The sequence below is a fragment of the Oenanthe melanoleuca genome, chromosome 5, assembly GCF_029582105.1.
Source record: "Oenanthe melanoleuca isolate GR-GAL-2019-014 chromosome 5, OMel1.0, whole genome shotgun sequence".
In the NCBI taxonomy this organism is placed as follows: Eukaryota; Metazoa; Chordata; class Aves; order Passeriformes; family Muscicapidae; genus Oenanthe; species Oenanthe melanoleuca.
This window is the reverse complement of record NC_079339.1, coordinates 45074515-45087194: the sequence shown is the minus strand read 5'-3', so window position 1 is coordinate 45087194 and position 12680 is coordinate 45074515. Positions and strand designations below refer to the sequence as shown.

At 37.6% G+C, this 12680-nt stretch overlaps 1 protein-coding gene across 1 annotated transcript in view; it reads right to left on the bottom strand.

Moving 5' to 3' along the window:
* Window positions 1-8208, bottom strand: part of TRIP11 (thyroid hormone receptor interactor 11) — a 28412-nt gene extending 20204 nt beyond the window's left edge. Inside the window, exons 1-5 of the mRNA XM_056493517.1 lie at window positions 6390-8208; window positions 3887-3963; window positions 2836-2946; window positions 1485-1760; window positions 630-698 (exon numbers count right to left, since the gene is read on the bottom strand). Coding sequence (XP_056349492.1) covers window positions 630-698; window positions 1485-1760; window positions 2836-2946; window positions 3887-3963; window positions 6390-6528 — 672 coding nt within the window. The 5' untranslated portion in view covers window positions 6529-8208. The remainder of the gene's footprint in view (window positions 1-629; window positions 699-1484; window positions 1761-2835; window positions 2947-3886; window positions 3964-6389) is intronic.
* Window positions 8209-12680: the final 4472 nt, after the last annotated feature.

The window sequence follows — 12680 nt, the reverse complement described above, 5'->3', positions numbered from 1 at the left end:
AGACATAACGCAATATAAAAGAAAGAAAAGTTTTCCCCAGTCTAATTAAAGGATTTATTGAAGGATTTCTCACAGAAGTCAAGTTTCTTGATTTCTGTTGATAGGGATTTTTTAAAATGTGTGGAAAGAAAATCCTTTAAAAAATATGTTTACACAAATAGTATGCTCTACACAAGTATTAAACCAATGTAAAGCAATTATAAGTCTTACATACAAAGTGGATACACTAGGATGCATTTCTAGTAACTTTCTAGGATGACATGTAAAATCCATACTTTGCATCTTCAACAAAAAAAGGCAAGTTGTTTCTGAGAAGGGAGAAATTATTCTGTGTATCTAAAATACAGCCTCATAACTCATCAACAGCTTCACAAAGTGATTTGCCCTCCTAAGAACTAATGTCACGGTTTCAAGATAACATACTGTAATTATCAAATCATACAAAGACCCTTTCTCAAAGTAACAGTTTTTAAATACTGTACTGCTGCCTGAAGAATTGTTGCTATGCTACTACGTGCCCCTGTGCATTTTTACTGTTATAATCATGCTAGTTAAAATATTCACAAGTTCTGTGACCATATGCAAAATCATGAAGAATCAAGCACAAGAAGACTACTTTGTCATCTTACCTTAACAACATTTTGTAGCTTGCATATTTCACTTTGTTCAGCATCATCTGTGCCTTGCACTTTGGAAGACTGAAACAACCCAAGTGACATATCCATATGAAAATTGTGATAAATGCATGTATTTTTTATATAAGTGGTTCCTCTACTGATACTCAAAAGTAGAAAACAACAAAGCTAACATGAAGCAAAATAAAAATCCATTGTAATTTTGACTTTAAAAAATGCATTTTAATGGAAACATTTTAATTTTTCATGGGTTTTTATTAAAAGTAAGAGTTTGGAGTGGGTGTATTATGGCTCATAGTAAGACAACAGGGTTGCCTAATTTTGAGTATTTTCACATGAGAAAAGCTTACCTCCAAAAGCAGGCCATACCTTGAAAAATGGTAACTCACATCAGCAGCAGCTTGAAATATTATATTATGTTGTGTCTCAACAGACCATGAATTATATCATTATGATGTATTAAGGACTGGGAGAAGAGAAAGTATAAAAAGCATGCAAGTATCCAACTGCTCCTTTGAACAGTACTGTGCTATCAGCAAAAAGTAGTGTTGTAGCGAGAAAGAAGGGAAATATTGTTTTGAAAGGCTGAACAAAAAATCCTGAAGTAGCATTTTAGGTAAATGTTCATGAAATCCCTTACCTAACTTGACAAATCATGCATAAAAGCATCACAAAAAATCATTTGGAAGATGTGTCCTTAGTCATGCGACAGCATGAAAGGTTTCAGCTTTTCCATTGAAATGTGTTGCTTCTAGAAATTTTTCAGCATAAACTTTCAAAAAAACCACCAAATGCAAACAATAATTTGAAGGGGAGAGGGAAGGGCAGGGTGGAAGAGAAACCACTCACCACTGCAATCTGTTTCCAGTGGTCAACCTCCGATTCAAGCCTGGAAACTTCATTGGACAATCTGTTTATTTCTTGTTGTGACCAGATAATATCTCCAAAATCCATGTCATCTCCTTCAAAACCTGAGGAATGTCTGACCTCTGGAACATAGGATGCCGATGCAGTGGCTGCTGGCAAAACACCAGCTCCCAACTGAGCAGTCTGAGCAGCTGTCTGTAGCTTCTGCAGCTGCTCCTGTAGTGCATTCTGTCTGGCTTTCAGATGGCTGATTTCCACCTGAATATATAAAGTAAAATGCATTGTTTGAATATGAATAATATCAAAATACACTCTACTTTACCCTTTGTGGTCCTACAAAATGTGAACCAAACAACACTCTCAGCATAAACAACTGATCACTTTCACTAAAAAAAGAAAAAAACTCCAAACATTCCCATAATGGATAATAAACCCCAACCTTAGCTAAAGTGTTATAAAATACCTAACACAAAAATACAGGGTTTTTTTAACAGCCAAGATACACAAGCAGTACCACAATATCCAGGCTAACCGGTTATACAAAAAATTTAAATATAAAAAGAGGGTATTCAGAAAGTTAAGCAACACATGATTTTTTTCCAGTTATTTTTATTACATTTGACTTTTTTTTATACTTAACAACACTCAGTGTAGTGAAAATTTACTTATTTACTTATACAGTGAAATTAGCTTTATGCAATTTTTTTGTAACAACTCTGTTATTGTACTTAGCAAAATTTTATACATCTCATAGGTCTGCTTCCTCTAGTACCCACATGAATTTGTGAATAAATCATAAATAAAACTCCCTTTTGTGTAACTCTCAGCATGCTGGCAACTTTCTTCATTTAGGTCTATGAAATCTCATGTTATACAATAAGCTACAAAGCTGATGCTTCTATCACAAAAGGACATTTCACGAATTTTGAAAGCTAGCTCTGTTCTCTTTAATTATTTATAGTAAGATAAATAATGATATCTACAGACAAAATAATTGCTTCAAATAGAAATTTGTTCCTCTTGCCTTCTTTAAAAGCAACTGAATCAGTAATACAAAGCAGTGGAGTGTTCTCAGAGTGATACCAGAAACAAGAGAAATTCTGACAGCTGCATGACATTCCCAGAGCGTTTTCTCTTGTCTCAACTATTGTGGCAGCTTGGCTTAACATTACATGATTCAATGAAATATGTCATAGTCTACATTAACAAGCCAAGAAACCATAGCTATGACCAGTATTTCCACTAGAAGAGAACAGAAACTATAACAAAGGCTTTAAACAGAACAACAGGTTAGTTTATTGGACATACTGAGAAATTTTACTCTGTGTCCTACCTCTTTCTGTTGAAGCTGACTGCGGTACTCAACAGACAACTGCTTTATTTGTAGCTCTGCTGCTTCATGCTTTTCTTCTAGGTCACTACAGACTTTTTTCAGCCTATCATTCTAGAAAAAAATGAGAAATGAATGTTGGTAAACTCAGAACAGTCCTTAAAGAAAGCACAATACTACCAGACAGCAAAGAAGTTAAACTGCACAGTTTTTTCATGTTATTTCATTCAAAAAACACAATAACAGCAATGTGTGGACCCAAAATCATGGTCATGTCCAAGCTTTCCATTTTTATATGGCATGGACAGCAGCTCAATTTCAGAAAAGGTTTGTGATGACCAGAGATAAATGCCAAGAATTAAAAAACTCAGGGCTGGATCACATCTTAGCAAGATCCACAGGAAGAACTTAAGAGCAGCCACAAAGTGCAAATTGTAGCCAATATCCAGTGTTTTCTCTCTGACCTCAGCCAAGAGCAGATGGCAAGAAACTAGAAAGGGGACAAGTAGGAACAGTTATGTCCCCAAAATAGTATGTCAACTTCACAGTGCTCTTGAGACCTGAAGGCATACATGAAAGCTGTTTATTTAGAGACATAAATAAAGTCACAAGACCAACAAGTCCTTTATAAGATGGCAGAAAGCCACTTTCCATCAGGGTACATGAGATTTGTAAGTGGTTTTGGAGGAGCACAAGCAGCCTGTGCCAGAATAACCAAACAAGTGTCAAGAGAGACAGAACAGAACCAGGGGAAATGCTCACTCTTTACAGAGCCAAGCCTACTGCTCCAGTCCAAGTCCACCTGATAGGGCAGGGACAGTCACAGTTAGCAAAAGATGAAAACTTGCAGAACATGCATACACTAATAAACGTGTGTGCCCCTAACTCTAATGGACGTTTGGCACAAAACCAACATCACTAACATCTAACAACACTGTCACTCTTGTTTATGGATTTACCCAGAGACAAACAACTTCAGTGCAATATTTCAACTTTACACAAAACAAATCCTATGCACTGCTTTTAATTACCATAGTAATCTAAAATTTCTTACTTCAAACTTTTGTGCTGCATTAACACTTTCTATTTCTCTGAGTCTAGCATTGGACACATGGAGTTCTGTCGCTGCATCTGGAAAAAAGTGAAAATTTTCATTTTAATTACAGTCCTTTCAATCTGTTAAGACCAGTTATTAATACGTATCTTACTTCAGGCTGCTACTGCTTTAAGTTCATTCCTAGGTAAATAGCAAAAGCTGTTTTTATCAGAACACTGTAAGAATTATTTTTCAGACAGTCTTTCTGCATCTAATTTAGTTCTCTCATATTTAGGCTTTAAATCAAATCCAAACTCTAACAGATCAGTATGGATTAAAGCTTTAAAGTAAGGGAGATAAAAATATTTTACTTGGCTATTTTGTGTCCCTGAATCTGTTTCTCATTTCAGACTTGCTCCTGACCTGAGAGTTGTTTCTTTGTAATGCCATGCAAAGTTTTAAAACAAGCATTAATTCCATTAAATGCACATAACAGCAACAGAATTTTCAGAATAAAAAACGAATCACCCACACCCAACAAAATCCACATAACAAAACATCAACATAAGACTCATTGTCTCTAAACATGTGATACACCTACCATCCCAGTTTATCCAACAGAAAAAGCATGTATTTCCTGATACATTTTAATGATCAATTGTCCTCAAATTGACTGTTTAATTTTCCTATGTCCCACCTTCACCGGACAGAAACACCACATTTCCTTTTAGAAATGAGAAATCATCCTGAATTGACTATAAAACAACCTTGACAATACTTCAAAATTTGATACAAGTACAATTTCCAAGTAAATACTATATTTCATAATTTCCCACATGCTGAGTAAAACTGAGACAGCTCAAGCACTGCAGAGGCAAAAATCTACACATGACAACTGTGAAAAGGACGTCCATAATCCACAAACAACTGGAGTTGATGGGAGTCAAAACACTGAATGTAAGGGATAATATTAAAATCTAGGAAACTTTTACCAATTAGGAAATTAAAAAACCCAAACTGTAAGGAAGTACTTGAGAACTGTTGTTTAGGGCACACATTATTTAAAGGTCTTTACAGAAGGGTACTTGGATGTCACTAGATGTTTTTACACCCTGGACTCTAGTCATCCATATGAATGTACTACCCTGAAATTTTTAGGAAACTGAAGTTGTTCACAGCAGTATCCAGCAGTGAAGTACACCCGGAAGTAACTACTAAAGATCAGTACATCTCTCTTGTACAAACTCGTGCACAAATGTGTGAGTTCACAATTTATCTTTCAAAAAAGGAAAACAAACACCCTAGATGACTGTACAGCTCAGGAACACAAAATAACTTTCAAAACTAAACTATTACAGATTTTGAAATATAAAATATTTCTAAGTAAGTCTTTCAGAAAAGTTAAAAAAAATTAAAATTCACAGTTGTCAGAATTTCTCTCCTCTGAGCATTTTACCTGTGCAGGAAAAAGGCCATCCATTGAGACCCATTATATCAGCTTGCCCACAAAGTTTGCCCAACATATGTTTCTATAATATACTTTCACAATGCTTCATAGATGAGAGATTGTAAACAAAGTAGAATTGCTTAATTTCACATTTAAGATGTCTATTCAGAAGTTTTAGCTGTTCTTTGTGGTTTCTACTCTTAACATTGTTTTGAGAAAGCTAACTTTTAAAATAATTTATAGTTACAAGATGGTAAACAATACTAGGAATATTAATCTGTTGACACTTATTACCACATTATATAATTGCTTTACCGAAGTTTTTTTCAAAAAATTGTAACCAATGTAATATGAAAATATGAAGAAAATATTATATTCTAGAATAGATTTACTACTGATTTATAGAGTATCTTACTCTGATGTCTCTGAGGTTTTTTTTGTTCTAACTTTCTGTTTTAAAGACAAATCGTTCTAGCCTCTAATCCTTATAAAGCAAGGGCCATGTTCTCCTACTTGGCTGTAGGAGAATCGTAGAACTCGACAGGTTTCTCTGGGCACAACTGAAATATAAACAAAACAATGACAAACATTGAACTTTCGCCTGTGTGACACGTCAGACTTAGATCACACCAGTGACAAAACAACCTCTGTAACTACAACGCTGCAGTTTTATAGAACCGGTGTAGAACCAGCTAATTAACTTACTTTAGATAACTAAGCAAACAGAAAGGAAAAAGAGTGCTGTCAATCCGGAGCAACATAACACTTCACGGAATTCAGAAACCTCTGAATAATAAGCCTAAAACAGGTTCACACCTGATATTAGAGCCTGGGAATATATTTGTGTATTCTCCATACACTGAGTTCACAAGAGCGGAATAAAAACAAAAACAAAGGCAGCAACGCCAGCAGCATTGGCGAAAGGCACTAAGCCGCGAGCAGCTCCCCCCGGCCGGCACGGGCAGCGCAGGCCCCGCCGCTGTCGGTGCGGAGGAGGCACCGGCGGCCGCAGGAAAGGAGGAAGAGGAGGAAGAGCTCCCTGGCGGAGCCAGGTCCGTCCCGAGCCCCCCTTACCGCCCACTTCCTCCGCGCCTTCCAGAAGGATGTCCTTGGTGAAGCTGGAGATCTGCCCGGTCAGCGAGGACAGGCTGTCGCCCACCTGCCCCAGGGACTGGCCCAGCCCCGAGCCCAGCCCGCCCAGCCACGACGCCATCGCGGCTCGGAGCGCTCCGGGCCTCGCTCGGCCCTGCCGGGCGGCCCCTGCGGCCGGTTCCCGCGGGCCAAGGGGCCGCCTCCGCCTCCCTTCTCGCTACAGCGGATCGCAGCTCCTGCTGTGGGCTCAGCACAGCGGAGTCGGCCACTGCTCCGCCAAAGCTGCGCGCATCTTCCCGGCTCCTCCGGCTCAGCTGCTCCTCCCGGCTTGTCTTGTCCCGTCCTGGCTCAGCGACTCCTCCCGGCGGCTCCGGCCACTGCCACCTCAACGGCCGCCATGACACCCCTCCCAAACACCATCGAGAGCAGCGTCCCGGGCTAGAGCGCCGCCTCGGAGGCGGATATTGCTTGCGGCGGAAGCAGAGGATGCCGGGATGGTGGCGGAGCAGCAGGCAGGGCGCGGGAGGGGTGCATGGCGGCGTGGAGCGCTGTGTGATTATTGGGAGCTTGCCCGCCGGGATCGACCTGGGCCATTAGCGAAACAGTGTGCTCTGCAGGAGATTAGAAACGGTTTGTGTTTGAATATGTGTTGTCACAAAACACACGAGATCCTGAAGCCCTGGCTGCTTTAGATGTACATGGAGAGGATAGGGAAGAGGCGACTGAGGGCACCTCATCAACCCCAAGTAGAGGTGACAAGAGGCTCGGTCCGGGCTCTTCCCGCTGATGCCCAGCAACAGGACAAGGCTTCTGCAAGGCAGAAACTGACGCACAGGGAGAGCCACCTGAATATCAGGAAAAACTTGTTTACTGTGCAGTGTCTGCAGACTGGAAGATTGCCCAGAGGCTGTGGAGTCTCCCTCACGGAGATACTCAGGAATGATCTGAATTCTGTGCAACGCGCTCTGGGATCACCCTGCTTGAGCAGGGAGGTTGGACCAGATGACCCACTGTGGTCCCTTCCAATCTCATCTATTCTGTGATTTTACCTTGTATTTCCAGCCAGAACCCCAAAACTGCTCCAATTCAAAGTTCTTTTTGGTTTTTTGATCAAGTGAGATATTTAAACTTGAGACTACAAGGAGTACTGCACTGTTACAGAAAAAGCAATTTCGTATTAGTCAGAACGATACTGTTATAAAAAATTCTGATACTGGAAATAAAATGCAGGACAGCTGGCTCATTGCCCATTTCAAATTGATAACTACATAAAAATATATATAATTAAAGCACCACATGAATGGCAAAATGAAGAGAAGAACATTTTTATAAGTCTGAGAATGCAGCAGACACAAAACATAGGCTCTGGAATTACAGGCTGGCAAACATTCCTGGACAGTCATGGAGCAATCTGCTTGTTGCTTCCCAAACAGGATCTTGCAGAGCCTTGGGATGGGTTCATGGCTGGCCTGCAATACTGTATTACCTTTTAGCTTTACTGGCCTCTGTCACTCACAGGCAGCTCTAAGGCTGGGCATGGTATGTGGTCCAGGAGTTTAGAAGTTAAAAGTTCTCTAATAAAGATTGTTTTCCCTCTTCTTCACTGAACAATTTTTCAATAGGGTTTATAACTGATTTCACCAGTATATTAATTTAATGGCATATGTCACCCTTATGATTATCCATAATAAAACCAATGATACACCACTTCAAATCCATTTCTGGCTAAAAAAAATAAAAGGCATCAAACCTGTAGGAAGTACTCGTGCCGTGATATAGCATGGAATGTAGATATGTACCTTGATCAGTTTTATTAATTTGGGTTTAATAGAGATGAAAAGTTTACAATGCTCAAAAGACCCCTTACCATTGGTTTAACAAAACCCATATGAGTCCTCATGACAGTAAAGATGTGTCATTTAGTGTTTGGCTAAATAATTTTTATGGGAAATTCTCTTATCTTTTTTTCAACTAAGATTGCGGATGTCCTGCAGACATTTAAAATAATTAGGGACGATAAAAATGTCATGTATGGTGGTTAATTTTATAATGCCAAGTAAGGCATGTAGTCAATAAAGTAGCACAGAAGACTTTGTACTGCTCTTTTTAATTACTACTTTTGCAAAACCAGAAACTATTTAGCAAGTAATTTTTTTTAGCTGACTGACTGTCAATACAGGCACACAGAAATCATCCAGTATTCTCTGATTTGACTAAGCTACAAGAGGAATGCATTGTGTCACAAAAAGAATGAGTATTCTGGCAGCAAAGCAGGAAACTGTAGCTTACTTTAAAAATTAGAAAGCATACCATTTTTAAAGAAGGAACATAACTATAACTGGCACCAACTTCCTTCCTTAGCAGGAGTGTCTTTACACAACTTTTGGAGTATCAAAAGATGCAAAGACATCAGAGATGGTGAAATGTGAGCAACAGAAAACTGTCCCACTGCTCTGTCTCCACAGCTCTGGTGCAAAGCCCACTGATACCAGGGATCAGCTTTCAATGTTGGATGATTCTGTGCACAATCCGCACATAAGGAAAAGCACATATGCAAATACTTAAGAGAGAAACATTAGAAGCTGTAATTGTATTTATTTAAAAAAGTGATATCAAATACAACCATATATATTCATGCCTATTTGGAGAGCATTTTCAAAATATCCAACAGTGCTGCCATTTTCCAGTCAAAACAATGACAAAGCATTTCAGCTTTCCCTTTTTAAATCTTTTCAGTATTTATGCTTTATATACACAAAATAGGCAAAATTATACAGAAATCCAGAGCCAAAGATGTGGTATGAAATCAGTCTTGACAAAAAAATCTTACTGAAAATTATTTCTAAAATACACAACTATTAGGCAAGAGATGAAAAATTATTCCCTTACAAAATCCTAACTCTACACCGATTTGTACACAAAGGGTTTCGTGTAGCAAGAAATAAAATATTATCAGAGCTGACATGCTTTAAAGACAAGATCAAAGTTTTTATCTTCTATTTTATTTTTTCATTTTGCTTTTGTGGCATTTAACTATTACATCCATTTTTTTCAAACTCTTACAAGTCCCCTCCTGAATTCACACAGTGGCTGTACTGAGGATGGGGGGGGAGATTAAAAGAAAAGTGTAGGTATAATTATTTTTCTTAACAACGAAAATAATGTATTTTGATTTGGTGAAAGCAGTTGAAAAGTCACATGTACTAACTGTTTGAAGAACTGTAACTGGGGAAGGAGGTGACTATGGCAGGTTAAGTACTCCAATTCCCTCCATCACTGAAATGCAAATAAGGCAAAATGTGTGTATGAAGATAAAAAAAAAATTGCAGAAGAGCTCATGCTTTCAAGTTGAAAACCTGTATACAAGACAAAGCTGCTAATTCTAAACCAAAGAACTAAATATTTGGACCCAGTTTGAATGTATTAAGTATTACTCTCACTTGTACAAGTGATTGTGTGTAGGGAATAGGTATGTATTTATTACATGTTGGACTTATTTTCCTTTCTTTTTTGGTAATGATTTGTGAATAATTACCAAAATTTTTCCAGGACTTTAATTTGTTCTATGCAAGACAGTAACAGCTTACCAAATGAATAACATAATTTTCTACCTAAGCCCTTAAAATAAGATTCCATATCAGTTTTTCTTTTCCTTGGATTCTTATTTCAATTCCTTCTAAAAAGGATGTAAGTGGTAATGCAAATTGCAAAATAATATTTCTTTTTAAGTCTGAGTTCTAATTCTCTGATCCTATTCCCCTATACGGTATTTTTCAGTACAAAGGCCACTATTTTTATGTTTTCATCATTATTTGAACCAATAATACTAGAAAATGTCACATTTTAGAACTATCATATTCATTTTTAAGCCTGTCAGTTTTGTAATAAGACAAAGCAGGTTGCCAATGATAATATTTGTCTACTAGACACCTGCAGAAAACGTTTTAACCTGCCCCACCATTCTGTAAGTTTGCAATATAAGCGATAGTCAAACATTAGAACACATCATAGATTTAAATGTATGTAGTCTGCAAAGTAAAAGTATGACAAGTAAGAAGAGTACCTTAGCTGAAAATTACATTTAAATTTGCTGCAGTTATTTGAAGGGCACAGGAGGCCCAAATGTTAAAGTAAGTCAGTTTCAGGTATAGAAAAAACAACCTTTTAAACAAACAGCTCATATTTCTACTTGCTGTGCCTAACAAGAATTGTATGCAAGCATGACTGCACTACAACTCTTGTTCCTTCTGCTTTCTCTGTAAGACCACGAAAGCAGTTTGCAGAATTATACTTACAGAAATAATTTTGGAAAATATTTATTGTATCACTCACTCCCTTCCCCTTTGATTTCTACTGGCAGAAAACAGTAATTTATGTCACATGGACCGTTCACTGGAAAATAGTAAAAAACTACTGAATGAATGAAGTCTGAAATTCCCTCAAATATAGTTCTGTAATTTAAAAAAAAAAATTAAAAAAAAATTCAATGTCTGCTCCCTTACAATGGACTTTGGCCTAAAGCTGTAAAATGGGAAAAAACCCAACCCTTCAGCTTACAGAGTAGGTAATACTGGAAGTACACTCTAAATTAGTAAATTAAAAGCACAGTTAAGCCAGTGATAACTGTTTATCATTGAAAGAATGCACACCAAAAAACAACAGCAGTTTTTTATTGACAGCTTCTTGGCAAGTCCAGACATTTTGAACTTGAGACCTGGGCTCTAAAATACGTACTGTCAGCAATTATTATGAGCCTTTTCCTTGGGTACAGTTCAAATAGAGACCCTGTCACTCCCTGCAAGTCCTGAAAGGAGTTTGTAGTGTGGTGGCTATCAGCTTCATCTCCCAGGTAACAAGATGAGAGGAAATGGCCTCAGTTTGTACCAGGGGAGGTTCAGGTTGGGTATCAGGAAGTATTTCTTCCCTTAAGGGCTGTCCACCATTGGAACAGGCTGCCCAGGCAAGTGGTTGAGTGCCCTCCCTGGAGCTGTTTGAAAGAGATGTAGCTGTGGTGCTTAGGGATTAATGGTTGGTTTCTTGCAGGTCTTTTCCAGTGACAGAATTACATGAATTAACAGATGTAGCTTAAATTGCTCTCTTATAACTGCTTATCTAGATATATATACCAACATCACTCAGCTTGACATTTCTTTAAAAATCAAACTGGTATTTGTTGAGTGACAGTTTTTCCACAGAAAGGGAAGTGATTGGCCCTGTGATCACTGACTCAGCTGCACCTTTCAGGCACTGACATTTTATATTCCTTCCACATTAAAATACTTGGGTGATGAAATTACTTATGATGTGACATGAACATGCAAAGCAAACCTCCATGTTTTAGTGCTCATAAAATCATGTAGTTGGCCTGGGTTAAAGTAAGTGAGATTTAAGGGCCTGTTTTTTTTTTTTTTTTTTTTCCTTAATACAGGGCTGTTAGAGCTATAGAAATAATATTTTTATTATGTTCTTAGAGGATAAAAGAGCTGAGTTCCGAGTACTGGCATCACACTGCCAGTCTACACCTATTTATAAAAATGAGTCTTTTTTCAGAATTAGTTTATGGCACAACCAAAAAAGGAAAATTAAGCTGTGGTTAATTGACAGATGAGGAAAAAAAAAAAAAATATCAGTGCTTTAGACACCTTTCTTGCTTTCAGTTTCATAGAAATTTCAAACTGAAAACAGAAAATCACACCCTGTAAAATACAGCATTTCAAAATGGCATTCTCACACATGGACTTTTAAAATCATTGTTTAGCTCTATTAATTTGAGACATTACAAGTAATTATAATACACATGACGGGATTATTTAAAAAAGACAAAAATCAGTTTTTAAAAAGTAGTGCTGTCTCATGTCAAAATCCATATTGTGTAACATATACCAGTGTTTTTGGTGACATTGGTGAAAATCCAGCACATAGATAAGAAAAACAGAATTTAGCCCAGTTATGTATAATGTAATATCCTAAGCTATCAGGAAACCATTGCTGTAAACAAATCTTTACTGAGAGGTAAGAGCCCTTTCAGGTACAGTACTACTTGATGCTGAATGTGTATTTCCATCTAGCTACCATTCATTTCCTACCAATTTTAGTTAAATGTTACTATTATCCTAGGATGTTAACTTTAGAATATTTTGATAAAGAAATTTGGGGTTATCTTTGAAAGATTCTTAGAAAGCCTGTGCTAACTGTTAATGCTTTAACTGGACTACAGCTTATATACTCTATCTACAACATATTTCCATATAATTTATATGTAAACAGAATTTG